The 19,990-nt window shown below is 35.7% G+C and overlaps 2 protein-coding genes across 3 annotated transcripts; one reads left to right on the forward strand and one right to left on the reverse strand.

The window, feature by feature from the left end:
• Window positions 1-75: 75 nt before the first annotated feature.
• On the reverse strand, window positions 76-2,103 carry LOC110369872 (26S proteasome non-ATPase regulatory subunit 8). Its single transcript, XM_021325469.3, has 5 exons — window positions 1,916-2,103; window positions 1,664-1,839; window positions 1,143-1,350; window positions 528-698; window positions 76-279 (listed from the first exon to the last, which is right to left on the reverse strand). Exons 1-5 carry the CDS (start codon window positions 2,021-2,023, stop codon window positions 136-138), a joined length of 807 nt encoding a protein of 268 aa, XP_021181144.1. The 5' UTR covers window positions 2,024-2,103; the 3' UTR covers window positions 76-135.
• Window positions 2,104-2,486: 383 nt separating this feature from the next.
• LOC110369868 (centrosomal protein of 164 kDa) lies at window positions 2,487-18,947 on the forward strand. 2 transcript variants are annotated; one of them, XM_064038427.1, is made up of 22 exons: window positions 2,487-2,713; window positions 3,065-3,176; window positions 4,503-4,650; window positions 5,552-6,002; window positions 6,077-6,290; window positions 6,537-6,862; window positions 8,922-9,114; window positions 9,354-10,251; window positions 11,717-11,894; window positions 12,224-12,381; window positions 12,787-12,948; window positions 13,186-13,286; window positions 13,574-13,745; window positions 14,267-14,372; window positions 15,102-15,173; window positions 15,289-15,358; window positions 15,568-15,701; window positions 16,165-16,322; window positions 16,798-16,929; window positions 17,523-17,664; window positions 18,396-18,460; window positions 18,691-18,947. In XM_064038427.1, exons 1-22 carry the CDS (start codon window positions 2,653-2,655, stop codon window positions 18,775-18,777), a joined length of 4,140 nt encoding a protein of 1,379 aa, XP_063894497.1. In that variant the 5' UTR covers window positions 2,487-2,652; the 3' UTR covers window positions 18,778-18,947. The 2 variants fall into 2 exon arrangements, with proteins under 2 accessions (XP_063894497.1, XP_063894498.1); XM_064038428.1 differs by lacking the exon at window positions 16,798-16,929 and having other exon boundaries at window positions 2,488-2,713; window positions 18,691-18,942.
• The last annotated feature ends 1,043 nt before the right edge of the window (window positions 18,948-19,990 follow it).

The raw sequence follows: 19,990 nt of genomic DNA on the forward strand, positions 1-19,990 counted from the left end.
ACATATTCCTTTTTTATTATTTAACCAAAAAAAAGATAAAGGGACAAAGGGGAGCAAAACAAGAAACGCAAAGAATAATTATATTAAAGAAATTTAATTAATCACGAAGGGTACATAAAAATCTAAGTAGGTAAATTACACAATCATTTCAAGATGTCTGGCGTATTCGATGATTTGGCCAGCCAGCTCGGAAGAGGGGAGAGTGCCGGCGGCAGCTGCGCAAGTTTCCTCGGCCGCGTTGAAGTGGTAGCAGTTGTCCGGACCGAGCACCCAGTTGCGCTAGAAAATACAAACAAACAAATGTAATTTTTTACACTTAACCTATGTATGCACTGTTATAAAATATTTGAGATTTTTCCCTGCCAATGAGGAAGCTATGACTTGAATTCCATTTAGATTTAGAATAAAAGAGTATTAAGACAAAAAAAACTGTTCATAGACGATAAAGATATCCGCAAAACTAAAAAAATATGTTGTCAATTGAGAAACACCTTTTTTTATCATTTAAATAGTTTTTCTATAGTTACCTTCTTCCCATATTCATGGACAGCCTGCTGAGAAGGCAGGTTCAATCGGCGAGCAGCCTCAGCGCATGAGATGCAAAGGTAAGCCTTCTCGATGCAAGCAGCGATCTCTCCTCGGACTGTGTCTAGGAGAGTGTCCATGAAAAGGGTGTAGCTTTCTGCTGGTACATTATCCTGAAAACATATTGCATTTTAATAACAAATAACATTTAGGGGAATCATAGTTGTTTAGAGAGTTAAAAGTTTTGGTGAATATAACATAATTATATATCTTGTCTTCCAAGCCTAATTTGCTAATTTGGGAAGTTCCAAATATCATCATAATATGGTCACTTTTTTTTCAGACGTCAAAAATCATCAAATGACCCCTCCCGCTGTGGGTTAGCAGCGGTGAGGGAGTGTCAGACTTTTATTGACTAAAAACCGTTGTGTTCCGTCATAAGCCTTTTATGTACCAGGGCTGCGGTATCTCTTTCGAACAACCCGCAGAATATGGTCACTTCACTTGGACACATCAGCATACATGTATTATAATGGTATGCTAGTAGTGAGTAATTATATAATGCATGAAAGGATTCATATAAGAATTAATAAAATAAAAAGTTCAGATGATGATACCTTAGCCAAAAAGATCTTATTATAACTGCCCTCCATCAAATACTGCTCCAAAGCCAGTGGGTGCCTAATGTATGGGTCAGCTCTGATCACATCAACAGACAGGCGTTCCAATTCTGTGTGGAACTCAGCTACTCGGTTCTGAGAGAGTAGGAACAGCAAGTTGAGACCAAGGAGCTGGTACATGAATGCTGACTCTGGGAGGTGGTCTCTGGAAGGTAATGACAATATTTAATAAGATAAGCCAAAAATATATTAATTGTACTATGATTCATGTGAAACAAGGAAGTATGTGGTGGTACTTCTTACTTTATCTATATCACAGACTGAGTATGGCATAGATTATCATAGCATAACAATAATTAAATAGGATGAATTGATCATTAAGAGCTTTAAAACCTACAAAATCTAATTCTTTTTAACTAAGGTAAACAAAGTGAAGGTTCAAGCTGAAATTTAGGATTGGGAGTTTAGCTATCCAATTTTACACACGTAAAACTAATATTTCCATGTTAAGTACTTACTTGTAATCGAAATAGTAGCATTTCAGCTGAGACATATAGCGTTCAAAAGCTTTTACATCCTTGGCTGCAACTGCCCATTGAGCTCCTATTTCCAACACATCCCGCGCCAAGATCAACTCTTTTTGATTAGCGGCAGCATTATTACTCGGCAGGAAAGTCAATTGCGTTAATGCAATCTGTAAAAAGAATAAATTGCAGTAATGTTTTGACCTAACAATGGTATGTGTCAAGTCATCGTCCCGTATCACTCACCTTTATTTTATTCAATAGTTCACCGCATTTGTCCAGTTTGCGTGGCTTCTTGGCCCACTCAGTTTTTAAGTTTTGATATAAAGTTGCGACGTCTTTAACTGATGCCATTTTTATGATAAATTTCAATGATAAAACAAAATCTGTGTTCACCGATTGAGGTTGTTTGCTACTTGCGTTCAGAGTATATTACATCCAAAGATGTTATAATAAGTCGTGATGAATGATCTTTTCTTATGTTAATTCATTTATTTCTTTGTTATTTTTTTAGAAAGTTCGAGTTGTTTTTTAGAGAGTTCTTGTTAAAAACAAGAAATTTATATAGAATTACATTTCAAAAATTATCAATTTGGATTGAATACTTATTTCATGCTATTTGTGGATCATAAGCTTTGAACGCACCATCATGACATGTCAAAGTCGAATTTCACTGTGGCCATGACAAAAAAAACATTTTGAATAAGGTTTTCCATACACTTTTCGTTCGGATAGTGGTAAAAGAAATAATTAATAGCATTTTTTAAATGGCAATCTATATCAATCAACCTGTTCCGTACTGGCAAGTATTTATCGAGTTTGTGAAAAAAAAGAAAATTTGACAGGATTTTCTGTGTGCGGAAGGTGATTTTTTTGCCGAGTTTTTTATCGAATTTAAAATGAGATATATAAAAGAAATTATTTTTTTGGAATATTACGGCAAGCTGTGTGTGTATAGAATGAAATAATGATATGGTGGCACGATGTCTTCGCCTGTGGTTTGCCGTGAAATATTCGATGAAAACAGTCAACCATCCGCCGAGGGTTTGTTCATAAAATTTTTATGTATTCAACAAAAATATTTTTGTTGTAGCTATAAAACCCGTGCTTGTATAAAAACAAACATCGGAAATTTTTATGTTATTGTCAGCTATCTTATGAACCCTTCTTCTAGGGATGTTGAATTTATAATGCTGTTTGTTTTATATTCCAATTGGCTTTGTGTAGTTTCAAGTTTACGTTAAAATTCATAATTTATCTGCTGTGATTCGAATTCACTAGGATTCCAAATTTAAAATAAAAATGTGCATCAAATTTAAAAAAATGCATATGAATATAGTGTCACTAAAATATGTCTAAACAAAGACTATAATTTCACCTTATTAATATTTGCAGAAATCTCCGACTATGCTCAGCAACTGGGCATTGATCCTGAGAGTGAGAGCCACCTCCTACCATTGGCTAAAGATGGACTCATGCAAGCATTACCACCTCCATGGAAAGCCTAGTAAGTACATCCTTTTTCAATATTAAAACTATGTGTGGTATTCTTTCATGTCAAAAGAAGTGAAGACATTTTTGAAAACTGGAGAACGATAGTATCCAAGTGTATGAAGTAATCCCCTAAAGGTTTTTTGGTAGAAATTTAATAAATGCTTATACATAGATGATTTTCTATTCGAGAATGTTTATCTAGCTTTGTATTCCACATAAGTAGGTATATACTAAGTTTTTATTTGTACTGCCTTGATCATCTTTACCTGTATATTTGAAAGTTAATAAATTGAGATAGACAGATGTGATAGAAAGTGCTGTGCTGCAAATTTGTTTAGTGAGGAATAAAAACTAACAACTCCACAAAAAAAGCACTATAATAATGATCTATAGAACAATATTTTGTAGCTAATGATGAATGACCTATGAAAATGATTCTCTTTCCTAAGGCGGAATATATATCCACAAAATATACTATGAGCAATATTTATTTTTTTGCTAAAATCTTTGCAGAAATCTTCACTCTATCTGGTCTATAAACTTGCACAATACCTGCATATATTGCTCAACTTAATTGATTGTCTGTAATACTGTAATTCATTATACTATCTTCAGTTTAAAATATCATGAACTGAAGCAGTAACCAAGTGATGTAATGTCAAATCAATAATTATGACTAGCGGAGGCATGTAGCCTTCACATAAAATATAATGGCTGGGAAACAAATACTGATATTTTCATAATACTTGTTTTATAAATCTTAATAAAACATCTAACCTTTACAAACTGAAGGTTGTTTTAAAAACCAAGGCTGAGGTTTTACTCTGTTTACAAAACAATTTACAGTCAATATTATAATAAAAAGTTCTAATTCATTTAATATGTATTCTTTCACACCTTTATTAGGAAGTGTGCCATGTCATACTATTGTTGACTGAAACCATTTTTATGCTATGTCTTTTTGAAATCCTTTGTGTGTAATTATTTTGATGATGATTTTGAGATACTTAGCTCTATTACGTTTTATATTTGTGATTGAATATTCCAAAAGATCTCATTATTATCTCTCCAATTTTGACCCCATTCGTCCTACTTACATACTTTGTCCCTTCAATGGCACAAACAATACTTTTGTTAAGGACTATTAACCATGTAGGTGAGCAAAACTGATGATGCAAATACATGCTTCGACTGTTTTACTTTCAGAAAATTATAATTTACTTAACTAAACTAACTTTGCTTGCGCTAAAATGACACTAGTCGACGTTTCGAAAGAGCTCTTATAGGCCAATTTGAAATAAAAAAAAATACTTTGACTTTGATTAATCTTTCCACGCAGCTATGACGATAAAATCCAATCACATTACTACTACAACGAGGAAACGAAGAGTACTCAGTGGGAGCATCCGCTAGACAACGTATACAGGGAACTCGTGAAGAAGGCGCGCGATGCTTCCATGCAAGATGACACCTGCGCTTCTGTACAGGTAAATGTTTGTAGCAATATGTATTTATGAAGCTAGGTACAGAATAGGCATTTCTTTAAAGAAAAATTCTCACTGGTACAGTCTTACTGTGTATGTGCATTTTGCATTAAGAATCGCCTAATTAGTTCAAAGTTACAGTCTTATCAGTATTTGGTAAGTCGTGCAGTTACAAGTCTCTAAGGTGTCTAGACCTTCCTAATTTGGTAGATCAAAGATGTGACAAATAACAAGTATAGGAACTTAAATTAGTTGACTTCTAAGCAAATCATTAACAAATTAAATTAGAAGATAATAATGCATAATTAAGACTTTGACCCAATTTCAAAAGCTAGCTTGAAGTAATAAACTTGGTGCAGTCAATATTCAATTATATTAATGTACCATTAATTTCTACCCCACCATATTCTCCCCACAAATACCACGGCGTAAATACGAGAATTATCGATTTGTACCGTAAGAATTGTCATAGCTATCGTTGCATGTCCAAGGTTGACGTTAGTTCACACCTAGGAGACGTGATGTCTTTACGAGGCGATAAACTCGTTGTTACCTTATTAACCTTTTATTGAACTAATTGGACGCGCCTGTTGTTTTGTTTGGTCGCTTTTATTTGTGTGTGTGTTGTGTGATTCTTTTTGTCACCGTTTGTTCGTGTTTTTGCTGATATTTGTATTTGTAAGGGCTGATTTTGTAATTTACTGAAGAATATTTTTTACTTATTGCCAGTATTTGTATATTTATTCCTGAGATAGAAGTTAGCTGATGATTGAAAAGTCGGCCCCTTGAATGTCTTGACGAACCCGCATTTTGTCTATCTGTTGACTTACACTATTCATTCAGCCTTATCTGTGAAACTGTTTATTAATTTGACGTTTTTTTAACAAGAATAATTCCTCTATAGGAACTCCTTACATCAGAAGAGAACACAAAAAACTTGGAACGAGTTGAAACGAAGGTCGAAAGCGATGAAGAACTTAGCACGGACAGTGAGAACCATGCGTCTGACGTCAGAGAAAACCCAACACTTACTGGACCCAGGCGCCTAACACCTTTAGGAAGACCCCCACCATCTCCTCTTAGCAGGATCGACAAGAAACTAAGTGACACTCGAATATCGCCTCTAAGGCGTAGTGTAGATGGTTCACTTTCGGGCAAACCCAGTCTAATGAGGAACACGTCGGATAGAGACTTGCTCAGTCGGCCGGCGTTTGGGGCTGAAAGACCAAAGTTGCTGTTCAAACAGCAATCAGAGATTATTGATTTGAAGATGCACGTGTTGAACAGTCCTGAGGAAGAGAATTTTAGCCCGTTGTTAATGTCTTCTAAAATTGAGAGGGGGTTTCCATTGACAGGTAATTTACGACACAAATAAATATTCAACAAAATCTTGGGCTTTTGATTTAATATAATCTTTTTTTTTTTTCAGGCAAAGGTAGCATGTTTCTCAAAGTTTCAAAATCCGATCTCCCGAGTCCAGATACCGACAAATCTTTGCCAATAGATTCCGTCACTAAAAGTGATCCGCCTAAAGGAATACTGCGGGAGAAAATGTCTGACGCATTGCATAAGAAAGTTGACAATATCTTCATGGGAAGACATAAGCAGCCTGCTAGTTTTGAAGAAGATAGAAAAAGTGTTAGGTAAGTTGGTTTTCAATAACATTTAATGAAAGATATGTTCTTTGCTGGTCTTTGAGTTGATTAAAGTCCTGATTTCGCATGAGTGCAAAGCAAACCTAGAGAGATGACAATAGTTAACTTTTTACTTTTGTCACCTCTCTAGGTTTGCTTTGGAAAGATACAGAGAACATTATTTTCGTTGTCTTTCTGTAAGCTGTGAGTAATACAATTTACTTTGGAATAAAGATGTTATCCCCTTATTTCCAGATTTAAACTCGAAAACTTACCCGAACCGACCGTCAGTCCGGGCTCAAACAGCTCCTCAGAACAGAACGATGGCCAAAGCTCAATCATATCAGCCACCCCCCACCCATCTATTCCGTCCCCTATCATCCCGTCATCACCGCTTGTCCCGTCATCACCCCTCGTCCCTTCATCACCCGTGTCATCGCACCTCGCGGGGTCATCGCCCGCTGTGCCGTTGAATCAGATAGTGTTGACCCCTTTGGCTGCACGACCCCCTTTGCCTCCGAGGCCTAATGAGAGTCCAAGGGAGGTTAAGAGTCTGTCAGGTTCTGAAAGGGATTCTGTTGGTGAGTGTAAATTTTATGTATTTTTATATATGCATGTTTTTCATTGTGAGATAGTAAATTAGGTAAGAGTAGTATTTACGTTAAAACTGATTTGACTTTACCGATGTTTACATTATGTAAGTATTTGGAATATAATTGCTTTCAAGATGCAGTAGGTTACAAACTTTCAAGGCAAAATTACGATGTTACGCTAAGACATTACCGTATTGTAGGTTCAGTAAAGCATTGTTATGTCTTTAGGAACCTTGACGTCTGATATTGCAAAGTGCGTGCTTAATTACTGCTGTTAAACGATCCGTGCATTTAACGGCTCATTGACATTAAAGTCTGCATAACGAAAATCGATATTTAATGCTCTGATTGTAAAATTATCTCTACGGTTTACACACGTATCAACTCTACAGCGGATCGTAACCGTATCTCCCGTGTAGTCTGCGTTGCAGTAGGGAGTTTCCAAAAAATGATACTGAATGACCGGAGTTGATACGACGACAATCTCCTTTCTGAGTTGATATATGTGACCGGACACTTAGGTTTTTTTTTCAACATATTAGCATTCAATTAACTCTGTTCTTATAACTTCAATCAGTATCAGCGTAAATGTAGGTACCTAAATACTAATATTTTTCCCAGATCCCGAATTTCCCCTTGGTCTCCCGTCCCCTCCAAAAGTCCCGTTATCGCCGACGTCACCCAGAGGAATGCCAAAGAACCCAAGATTTTTGACCCCACTCTTACCAAGACCGAATCCTTTACCTATATTTAAAAAGGAGAACAATTCTTCAGACGAAAATGATTCTGATGGTATAGTATAGTTCAATACAGTTTGTGCCTTAACTTTGTATTTCTGAAGTATGCTCAGCAATTTTTGACTATTGTAGAACAGTAGCTACCTTCGGACAAGCAAGGGTTTCCTCAACAATATTAGTAGTCAAATGGCTAACTTCAGAAATGCTAATTGAATCTAATTTCCTTGTGTAAATAGAAGTCTGTGGTTTCACCCCCAATTTGGCAGTGTCTTCGCAAGGATTCTTATCTAGACACACGGCAGTGTGTCCGCCAAGTTCGAGCAAAAAAAGCGACACACCGGCCGTGGGTTATATTACACGAACCATTTCGGGCCAAATTCGACCCCCCTGTAACTCAAAATCTATTTTATTTACGCATATCAAATTTCTAGTATCTGTTGAGACCGCCTCACTTATCTAAAATACAAAATTTCATTAATATACCTATTGTAGGTCTTGAGATATTGACGTCAGAAAATCGCTATTTTTACTATACACTCACTGACTGATTCACTGATTCACTTATTCACTGATTCACTGATTCACTGATTCACTGATTCACTGATTCACTGATTCACTGACTCACTCATCAAAAACCTAGACCACTTCCAATGGTCGTATTGACTTGAAATTTGGCATGGAGGTAGGTCTTTATGTCAAGGTAAAGGGAAAAATCTGAAAATGGCCAAGTGTGAGTCGGTTTCAAAATAACGAAGGTGTTTTATACCCGGTGTAAATTTATACCCCTAAGTTTAAGGCAAGTTTTAATAGAAAATTAAATACTTGATTCATTGCGTTTAGTAGGTTTATAACAAGGTGTATGAAAACTTGCCAAGTAACATCATTAAAAAGTAACTATTTTTAACTGAGGTATGTGTATGGAACTTGGTACTTATTCAGATCTCACTTCTTTTATAGGCGAAGCATTCCCATATTATCGAACTTACTTATTCAGATCTCACTTCTTTTATAGGCGAAGCATTCCCATATTATCCAACTTGGCCGTCTTTCACATTTTTGTTTTGGGTGGGATTTAGTTATAATAAACTAGTCTAAATTATTCGTACACTAGTATCATCAATTAGTTAGTTTTATAGAAATTAAACTCGCTGTTTTGCAGATATTCGGAACATACTGAAAATACACTCGAATGTTATACAAACCATAATTTTTTGTTGTTGTAGATGATGTATTTAGTAACAAGTAGAATAGGCATAAGAATATTATATTTATCTATTGGTCATATATCACCATTTAATAATTTCTTACAGACAGCGACAGCTACGCTCGTGGCACTTCACCTCGACGCCGCGTGCTAAGACCTCCACCAGGGGACTATATCAAACCCGACCTATTTCAGAAGAACTTCCAAAAGATATCGGACCTAGTCAGACCGGGAGACATCGATACTTTGTCGGTTAATCTGGAGGAACCTGGAGCTTCTGAGAAGGAGACACGGCCAAGGTTTGTATGGATGAAGAGTATTAGTTAACAAGAGATCTTTAAATCCAAAATAATACTCTTCTCCTTTACAATAGCTGGTCGTCTTAATCTTTATTTTTTTATGTCCCATTTTCTTTTTTTATAATTCTTAGTTCAAAGGTAAGAAATAAAAATAACTGTAATATCTATGACAGCCAAGGTCAAATATACTGTTGAAAAATCCTGTTATTGCAGAATAGTTGATTTACTTTATTTTACAGATCACCAATGATACCTCAAAAAAATAAAATATCAATAAATCTAATGGAGAGTATTGAATCTGAAACTTCAATAGACTCCCCGGACAGAGAATTTGCAAATCTGGACCTCAACGATTTAGACGATTCCAACGAAAGAGAAAAAAATAGTAACGAAAAAGAAATAGAAAAAGATGGTCCAAAATCTGAAGAGAGTTCAGACAAAAAGTCGATAAACTCAGATAAGATACGTTCAAACGAAAACATTCAAATACCTCAAATCAAAGTTCCTATATTAGACTTTTCAAAAGTTGCATCCGATTCTGACGATTCGAAGAAAACTTCAGGACGGGATGATGAATCGAAGTCGAAGTCTCACGAGGTCTCTATAAAGTCGCCGCAGATCAAAGTTTCGCCTACACCCAGTTTGGGTTCCGAAATGAGGTCTCCACGACTGGACTATGCTAAACCTTGGAGTCCGTTATCGACTTTCAAGCCTAACAAGTCCGTAATGGGGCCTATAAAGACTTCAGATTCGGCTTCGAGCCTAGGAAAAGGCCTAACAAGTCCTAGATTAGACGGGGTTATTCTATCGCAGGGGAAATCTAGTTCCGACAATGTAGTGGTAGTATATCAATTTGAGACTCAAGAAGAGACGTTTCCGAAGCCTATAAAATCTCCTCTAATTCCCGATATGGGAACAAGAGATATGATAGAGAGGAACAAAGCAGATGAGAAGAGAAGACTGGAGTTAGCTTTACAGAAGGAGTTGGAGAGTATTAGAGTAGAGTGGTCGGTTAGGGAGAGGAAGTTGAGAGCGGAATTATTAGAAGAGTTGAGAGAGACGGAGGAGAAATTTGTAGCTGAGAAGAGAATGAGATTGAATGAGCAAGCTGAGAGACATAGAAGGGAGATGGATGAGGTAAGATTTTTATATTTATAGTTGTACCAACAAACAATACCTCTGGTTGGTTTGGTACTGTATCCTGTGCATCCAGGTGCTTATAATTATGTTAAATGTAGATTTTTCCAATCATAAATTACACTTAAGTACCTATGACAAATTTCTTTAAGATAATTGAGATTTCGTACTGTTTTAGACTCACAACATAATTTATAATTCTATCAAAATTCCTTTTAATTTTTCTTTCTTACGAAACTCACCGGAAATGTTATCCTATAGGTAAAAAATAATAGTTTAAAAAAAACTAAAAAACACGCTTTTTATAGAAAACCGAACTAAAAAATAGAAAATAAATTTTAATGAATTTAAATTAAGAAAATACTGTTCAAAATTTCAATGAATATAAATTAATGATAGTGTGAATACAAAAAATATATTTAAAAAAAAGCGTGGGGTGCTTTTTAAGGTATTATCGAAATGAAAATCACTCTACTCATATCTGTCAATAAAATATTTATAACTATTGACACCATGCACCCCACGCTTTTTTTTAAATATATTTTTTGTATTCACACTATTGTTGATTTATATTCATTGAAATTTTGAACACTATTTTCTTAATTTAAATTCATTAAAATTTATTTTCTATTTTTTAGTTCGGTTTTCTATAAAAAGCGTGTTTTTTAGTTTTTTTTTAAACTATTATTTATTTTCTACTTTTTTTTTGTTTAAAGCTTTTCAGTGGTACGAATAGTTGTCACTATCTATACAAGTGGGAAGTTCTCATCAATACAAAGAATATAAGTCCAAACGAGGTATTTTACATATTCAGTTGTCGAGTTCCCTCGACTTTCTCTGGTCTCCATCATCAGGTCAGCTCCCAACCTTCACTGTTGCAAAGGTCTTGTCAATACAAATAATTTAAGCCCAAACACGAGGTAGTTTACATATTCAGTTGTCGAGTTCCCTGGACCCTCTCTGGTCTCCATCATCAGGTCAGCTCCAAATCTTCACAGTTGAATAGTGCTTTTAGGCGTACGCCTGAGTGTCAAGTTTTTACCCTATGTATGCCTACAACTTTCGAAGGTTGCCCTCGATTTCTCAGGGTTTCCACCATCAGATCCTGACCTGATGACTATGGGACCAACTGGCAGCTATTCCGAGTCGAACAAAAAAAGAATCACGTAAATCGGTCTATAAACCTCGGAGTAATCGATGTGTATGTGTAACCTCCTCCTTTTTGGGAAGTCGGTTAAAATGGAATAATTTTATCAAATTAGTGTATTGTCATCGGTCCTCAATAAATCTACAAAGTTTGAACGAAATCTGGCCGTTTAAAGTGGGTCAAAATCGCGCCCAAAGAAGTCGGTTACAAACAAATATAAACCTACACAATAACCTACAAACATACAGGTGAAGCTAATAAAAAGCGTGTAAAAAGCCAGGCTTTCCCTAAATAAAACATATCTTTATTTAACTTCAGGCACTAGCACAAGCCGAACAAACGCACAGACAAACACTAGAACAAGCAACATTGGAGCTGGATGAACGAAATCAACAAGACATTGAGTTGGCTGAGCGACAACATTTAGACAATATAAACAAAATACATCAACAGTACAGGGATAAGCTTATTGAGCAGCAACGCCAGTTGGAAATAGGTAATTTTGTGTTTTTATACTAGCTTATTTTTGCCCCCCGTTTCACCTGTGTTTTTTTTGCACTCCGATAAAATTATGTGTAAACCAAAAACCCCTTTAAAATGATTAAGCCGTTCTTCTTTCAAAGTGTAACAGGGAGAGTGATGTTGTTATTGAAACTTTTCTCATTAATCAAAGAAAACGATGTTGAATCCAATAAATTAAATTGACATTGTGTTTGGGGTACCTATATTATATACACAGAACTGCCCTTAACATATTTATTATAATACAATTTGAAAAGTAGTCAAATGTGACTAGCCTAACCAACTTATAATTGTGGTTTTCAGAAAATGAACGCACATTATCAGAACTAAGGGATCAATTACAAGCCAACTTGGCGAAGGAACGCAGTCGTATGATAGAAGAGAACAGAGCTACCATAGAGTCTCTGAGAGAAGAACATACTACTAGAGTCACTGATCTTAGACATGACTATCGAGCTGAGGTAAGTCTTGCAAATTATCTATTTTAGGTTTGGTTTCCGGAATAACTAAGCAAATATCCCGCCGATAAATTTTTCCTTAATGCTCCATTATAAACAACTTTAGTGATATTCGATTTCACAGAAAATGTTTCATACTGTTTGGTAAAACAGGTGGGTAGCTTTAGTTTGTCACATTTTATAATGCAAGTAAAACTGACTTCCTTATCATTTAGCAGTCCTAATTCAAATGCAATGTCATTTGTACAGCAGCGTATCTTTTCTGACGTCATCTCAAGTTCGATCTAATATTTCTACCTAAAACTGACTTATGTACCTGTTGTTTGTGCTAATGTCAAAATTCTATCCCAGATATGCAAATAAATATCTAGATAGGTTATAGAAATCCCCTATCTTTCGATTTCACAGATAGAAAGACTTCGCACCCAACACGCCTGTCACCTAGAAGAAGTCCGTGCTCGGCTGGCGAGCTCGCGGGCGGCGGGCGGGCGCCTGGGCGACGAGCGGGCGCTGCAGGACAAGTACAAGTGCCTCAAGGAGAAGTACGTGCGACTCAAGCACGATGTTAAGGTCAGAGTTATAGCATTGATGTAATATAGAAACACTTAGCACACAAGTCACTTGACATCTAGAAGAAGTGCGGGCGCGACTGGCTAGTAGAATCAAAGTCTTAAAACTCCACTGCAGTAGAATACTCTATAGTTCAATACTATCTGTCTTATATTTCCTTGCTAAAAAGGGGATGCTACAAACTCTGTGCAGTAAGAGATGAACCGATTACTAAACCTAAAATAATTTTCTTTTCAGATGTCAATTGAACGCCGGAACAAAAGACGAGAGATGAGCATGACCACTGGATCAGAAACTGAGAAGTCAAATTCACACAAAGCTAACCAATCGCTAGAAAGGTAATCCTTACTTGTTGAAAATATGATAAAATCTATCTCGTCATATGAAAAAAAAATACTATAACAATATTATTTGATCAATTAGTAGATTGTCTGTTATTTTAAATTACAGTTTTTTTTTTATCTTGTCCTCACAGCCTTAACGACCATTGCTGGTTTTTTTTTTATTACTACCAATATATTGTAATTACAAATTACAAAACTTCTGGTATTTGTGAGTGTTGCAATACTTTAGTATTTTTACCGTACTTATACTTGTATTGTGTTTTCCGCTTTTTATTCCATAGATGTAAAGAACTAAACGAGACATCGGTAAGCGCAGTGGTCGAACCGGAGCCTCCTCGACGTATGAACAACAATCCGAACCTCAAGTACAATGATAACGAGACGTCTTACTCGGAAACTAACGCGCACAAACCTGACAATAATAACGATGACTGGAAAATTAGGAGGGATAATGTGAGTATTGCTAAATTAGAAATTAAAATAAACAAGAAAGTCTGAAAATGTTGCCAGAGGATATTGCCTTCGTTGAAAAAGTCAGAAAGGCAGTTGTTTTGTGTTAAACACTGTTACTAAGTTGCACTCTGTTAGTCTTTAAGCCGAAATTTCAGTTGATTTAATACAGATATATATTTTTAATTATTCAAAACATGTAGGTGTAGCATATATCTAAATAGTAAATAAAATGGAAATTATAGAAATATCAAGTCAACATAAATGTAGTAGTATTCGACTACTTACTACATTCATGTTGTAATAATGTATAATTGTATAATATGTATAATTTCTACTTTATTAACTTTCTTTAATGGATCCTCGGTGAAAATTCTTAACTTTTGCATTTGTATTTATTTCAATAACCATCGTCTTAAAATCTTTTACTTAGGAATAATTTTTATAGACGCTACAGTTACACAATGTAACATTTATTGCAAACTTTTTCTCAACCAATTAAAACCTCCTTTCCAACCATCCAGCCAGTACCATCAGCGGACACGTCCCAAGCTTCCGCAGTACGTCCGCGTCCGCGACGCTCGGCAGTCGCGTTCCGCGAGCCGCCGCGGCGCCGCCACAGAGATACAGGTGACCACATCATGTAGACTTACGTACGTATTTAGCTTTTTTATTTTTCTATTATTTTGCTTTGCTTTGGTTTTTGTGTGTGAATTTTTATATAGGTAAAACTCCCGAGCTCAGAGACATTTAATGGTGACTTAAGTCCCTCCCAAAATGAATAGGTGAAGGAAATCATCTTAAAGAAACCTGGACTATATAGTCTGAAATCACCAACCCGCATGGAGCAAGCGTGGTGATTAATGTTCAATCCTTCTCTGTGTGAGAGGAGGCCGCAACCCAGCAGTGGGACGATATAAAGGCTGTATCTATAAGTCCCTCCCTAGTGGATTGTCAAAGAAATCCTTCACTAAGGAATGACTTAAGTAACAATTAATTGTCTCTGAGTGCAGGGGAAAATGTTGCGAATTGAATTGTTGGTCTAGATGTGAAACCTACATTTTCGTGGTCTAGATAAAAATTACGATTGAAATTTCTATCTGAATAAAATGTATTATAATAATAAAATTACAAGTTGTCACATCTAGATTGATTGAATGCCCATGCACATTGTTTTTTATATACTTTTAGGGACTTTTTAAAAAAGAAAAATCCATATACTATCCAGGGACCCTGAAAGGGAAGCCTGTTGATAAAGTAGAATTAAACTTCAAAATTTCTTAGAGTTTTCTTTACATAAAGGTAAGGTGTGTGTAAATAAATAAATAAATAAAATAAATAATATTGTATTGTCTGTAGGAGCTACAACTGACTGCCAGGACTCGTCCGATGCCACAACAGCTGATGAGAAACCTAAAGAAAATGTTAACGGTAAATATTCAGATCACTTTTCATAGGGGTGATAGTAATTACTTTTCAGAAGATCATGTATTTATTATAAGGCCTCATAAAAAAAATGTATTCAGAGGTTCTTTTATTCTTACAGGACATGGCCGACGCAGATGTTTTACAAGATTAAAATCAGCCTCTACGTCCCGGCTGAATTATTCACCAAAGTAAGATTACTTCATTTCATATAATTTGCTTCATAAATGAAATCATATTCTTTACTTTCAAGTATTTGGAGTTTCCAGCAGTTTCTGTCGTAGATTAGACTTTGGATGGCAGCAAATAGATTACATACTTGATAAAAGATTCAAGTAATTGTCTCTGATTTTAGTATGATAGTAAAAACTTGTAATAATACTCCATATTTGTGTTCTAGACGTGGCGAAGGCTGGTCGAGTCCACTAGAATCACTTCGGCAGCAGTTGAGAAAGTTAGATGATTTGGAAGATCAGTTCCCGGATTTAGCATGTCAACCGGCTTATAGTTTACGATACCCTTTTGCTGAATTAGGTAAGAATTAAGAATATAATTCATACTTGTGTTCATTTTCGGTTTAAACGAGTTGTCAAAGACATTTAAAAAATATATAAATTAAATTGATGTAACAATTCTGGTTAAATTGTATGTAGCCGTAGCCGCCACTAAATTGAGTAAGTACGTCTTTCGTACTCCGGTGATATCTAACATTATAGATTTAGTAGAATTTTTAGCCTCGGACCAGAAATACCGGAGACTAGTTGCTTCTAGCTGACTACCTCGCGTTTCGTGGAAACAACTTCCCGTACATGGATAAAATATGCAAATATGTCCTTTGCTTTTATAATCTAAGTACTTCAATAAACAATCAAATCAAATCAAATCATTTATTCATTTATCAAAGTTCATATTAAACAACATTATTTCTTAAAATCTAGACATATGTGCTAACATAACAATATAACAATAACTTATTAAAAGCATTTAAATTTTGTAGGTCCAGTAACGACAGCGGACACTCCGGAGCTGGAGTTCGTGCGTCACCGCGCGCTGGTGGAGCGCGAGGGCATGCGGCGCGCGCGCGCCGCGCTCAAGCGCAGGAGGGCGGCGCTCAGGGAGACTAGGGCTTCGTTGTCGCCACATAGGGCTCCTTCGGTAAGTTATTATTATGTTCATTATTTTCTAACTAGCCCTTTTTGCCACTATATTGGCATTCACTGTAACAGGGTGCAAATCTGCTTTACATGGACCGACATTAACTTTGAAACTAGGCATAAGCTATATGTATTACAAGATGATATTATAAGAATTAAGTTTATATTGTGTTTTCGATATGTTTTTTTATTTAAAATAGTTTAAATACTAGGAATAGATTGAAAAAAAAAACATTGGGTAATCAACGAATTATTTTTTAATAGTCTTCTTTGGGAAATTATATTATAGTCGACTGATTTTTCTGATAATTTGAAGATTGCATCGAATTTAGGATGCCATGGTCTATTGATGACTAATTCACTGCTGGATCAAAAAATAATGACAAACCTAGGAAAATGATGGTCTAGTTTTTTTAAAAAAACCTATGGTAACGAAAAAAATATTAGGGAAGTCGATTGATATCTTTGGTATACAGGAGGAACGCGAAGTAACAGAGCTAGAAGTAGCACTCCACCGGGCACGTGCTCTCCTGGGCGAGAAGGAAATCCGACTGCGACACATTGAACGAGCACTGCGTCGACTGCCGGCTGCCCCGCCGCCTTTACAGGTCGATGTTATAACTAAACTCGACCTTCTTTGCTTTCGTTTTTTCTATAGAGTCAATTTTGGTTGCTTGTTGGTGTTCTATTTTCGAATTTGATTTTAATCCTTTTTGTGATGGTTTTTTTTGCTAAGGTGAATCTGTAAATTTGGTTACATATCATGCGTTTTCGTTGCGATATTTGATATTTTTTTGTTTTGGTTTCATAAAAAGTTTAATTTTGATGACATCTTGTTTTGCTGATAGGTGGTTGTTTCTTTTTTATTTTCAGCTTTATTTACTTCACCATCATATTTTTTAATCTCCAAAAATCATCTTTTAAATATAAAAATCATATTGCTGTATAAATTTTGAGCTTTATTTCTCATCTCGTTAGGCATGTTTGTATTCGTTCAGTTCTCGTCGTTTTATTTTCAGTTTTCGTTATTGTCTCCCGAACAGTTGATTTTTAGTGTAGGTACATTTGCTTCGCAAGGAAATGCATGTGTATTGAATGTTCTTGCATAGATAAGATTTTATCATTTATTATTATTTATTTGTTTTGTCAAGCCAGCAATTATTAGCAATTTTCTACATTAAAATAACTTTTTTAATACCAGGAGGCGACAACTAGCGAGGCATCATCAGGCAGCGAGGCAGCGCCCACCGAGGCCGGAGGCGCCGTACTCCGCTCTCTCAGAGCATTACACGCCGACGTCAGAGATATATGGCGGGCACTGGACGCTAGACGACCTCACACTGGTAAGAGAACAGTACTGGGTTTGTATCCTATAGTTTATGACAGCCTAGTACTTACACCTCCTCATTCGAGTAAAACTGTCATTATACGGTGACGTCATAGATATATGGCGGCCATTGGACGCTAGACGACCTCATACTGGTAAGAAGAAAACAGGGCTGGGTTTGTATCCTATACTTTATGACAGCTTAGTACTCATTTCCGCGTCAGATAAACTTGATGAAGCATTAAATGCTAGAATTACGTCATACTGAACACTGGATTGCTACTGGGTTCGTATCCTCTACTTTATAACAGCCTAGGACTTTGGCTGCGGTACTGCGCTTTCTCAAAGCGTTGGTAAGAAGAGAACAGTACTGGCTTTGTATCCTTTAGTTTATGACCACTTGGTACTTATTTCTCCGTGTTTCGAATAAAACTTGCGACAGAGATGCTTGATGAAAGCACTTACTTCTAGATGACTTCACACTGAAGAGAACAAAGCTTTCTTACTTTTAGTGTATGACAGCCTAGTAACTATACACTCTTTCGAATAAAACCGCGCTTGTGTGGGAGGTACTTGAACACTTAGGTAATGCTAGATTACTTACTTTCACACACAACAGTACGGTTGTCTCCTTTAGGTCATAAGATCCTGGTGCTTTCCTTTCTCGCTTTCGATCAATGAACATACTGGAACTATCGAGTGGTTAAGCCAGTGAATAAATATCATATACTTTTTAATTACTTACAGCGTCACCAGAAACAAGTTCGTGCAACGCAGCCACTACATCACAAACGCGCATGACATTATCAGCAGTGAGTATCAATAACTTATTTAAACGGATTTATCCATTAGGTATCTATTTTCGCGGCAATCGCTAAAGTTCATGCTAAAATTAGTTTTGGTTCGTAACCTTTTTTAAGATATCAATGGGAGGCGAAAATAAGTTGTGAATCGTCATTAAGTTTGGCGAGATATAGTATAGCTACCTCAGAACTTAATATTCTCTTTTTAAAGTCCTAATGTTCAATATAAATTCTTCTAGCCGGAACCAGTAATACAAGACAATTCAGACGGCGGTGTCGCCGAACGAGCCAGGGGACTCAGAGCGTGGCTTCAAACTGCACCTTAAATATGTAGGTACTAACGATAGCACACTAACCTACCCGAACTGTCAAATTTCAACCGATTTTTAACCTTATCACAATAGTGGAAGAATAATTTATTTATTTATTTATTTATTTATTTATACTTTATGTACAAAATAGGTACATTGGCGGACTTAATGCCTCAAGGCATTCTCTACCAGTCAACCATCGGGTTAAAGGGAGAAAATAAATAGGTAGTACAAAAAGAAAAAAAAAAAAAAGAAAAAGAGAAAGTCATGAATAGATATGAATAAAAACATATTACAATACATAAATACTTAATACATAATAATATATATAGGTATATATATATACATTAAAAATAAAATATCAAATCGATAAGAGTGACGACGACTCAATTAGGTAAAGAGTGTTCTTATGATAATGTTCGATTGGAGAAATTTGACAGATTCTGTTAGGTTGACTTGTTGGCGTTTTTACTTCTAACACAATGGTATATACACCAGTTTAACTAGAGCCGTGTTCACAGTGCTTATAATGAGGTTGTCAAAAAGTCAAAAGGGTGTTAGTAAACGTCACTATTAATAAAAACGTTTGACGACTGAATTGTTCTATCACCACTGTGAGGTCAATTGTTGACAATATGAGAAACATCGGGTATGAAGATAATGTATTGAATTACTTTAACCTATTTATGGATCTTGAAGTAGTTAAGATGAGGTCAGAAGTACACTCCATCTCGATAATCTGTTAACCGTTTTAGGAAAGAACCGGTTTCATAAGGATAAACCATTAATATAACAAAACAAAATGGATAAACGAAGTTGGTTAAAAAGATCTATAAATAGTGTTGTCATTGCGGGAATATCACCTAAACCCCAAGTGTTCGCACAAATTTGCATTTAAATATCAGCATTTCTATTCGTTTATTACTTTTCCATCCAGTAATTGAAGTAGATGTGTGAAATATTTAGTATTGTGTGTTTGAAGTAAAATACTATAAAATGAGATAGGGGTGGGACTGACCTGGCGAAATGCATATCGATAAAATAAGTAAAAGATTCTGTTTCTGAATTTAACTAAATAAAACACTGTTTTTTTTTTTCTCTGTTTTAATTTCTAAACATGACATTTTGATCATCTTATAGTAAAAATACGTTTCGACAATTCGGTCCCGTCCCTGAATAAAAATCCAAAACAATAAACAATCGATTGTTGTATAAACAATTAAAGAGA

The sequence above is a fragment of the Helicoverpa armigera genome, chromosome 16, assembly GCF_030705265.1.
Source record: "Helicoverpa armigera isolate CAAS_96S chromosome 16, ASM3070526v1, whole genome shotgun sequence".
Lineage (NCBI taxonomy): Eukaryota > Metazoa > Arthropoda > Insecta > Lepidoptera > Noctuidae > Helicoverpa > Helicoverpa armigera.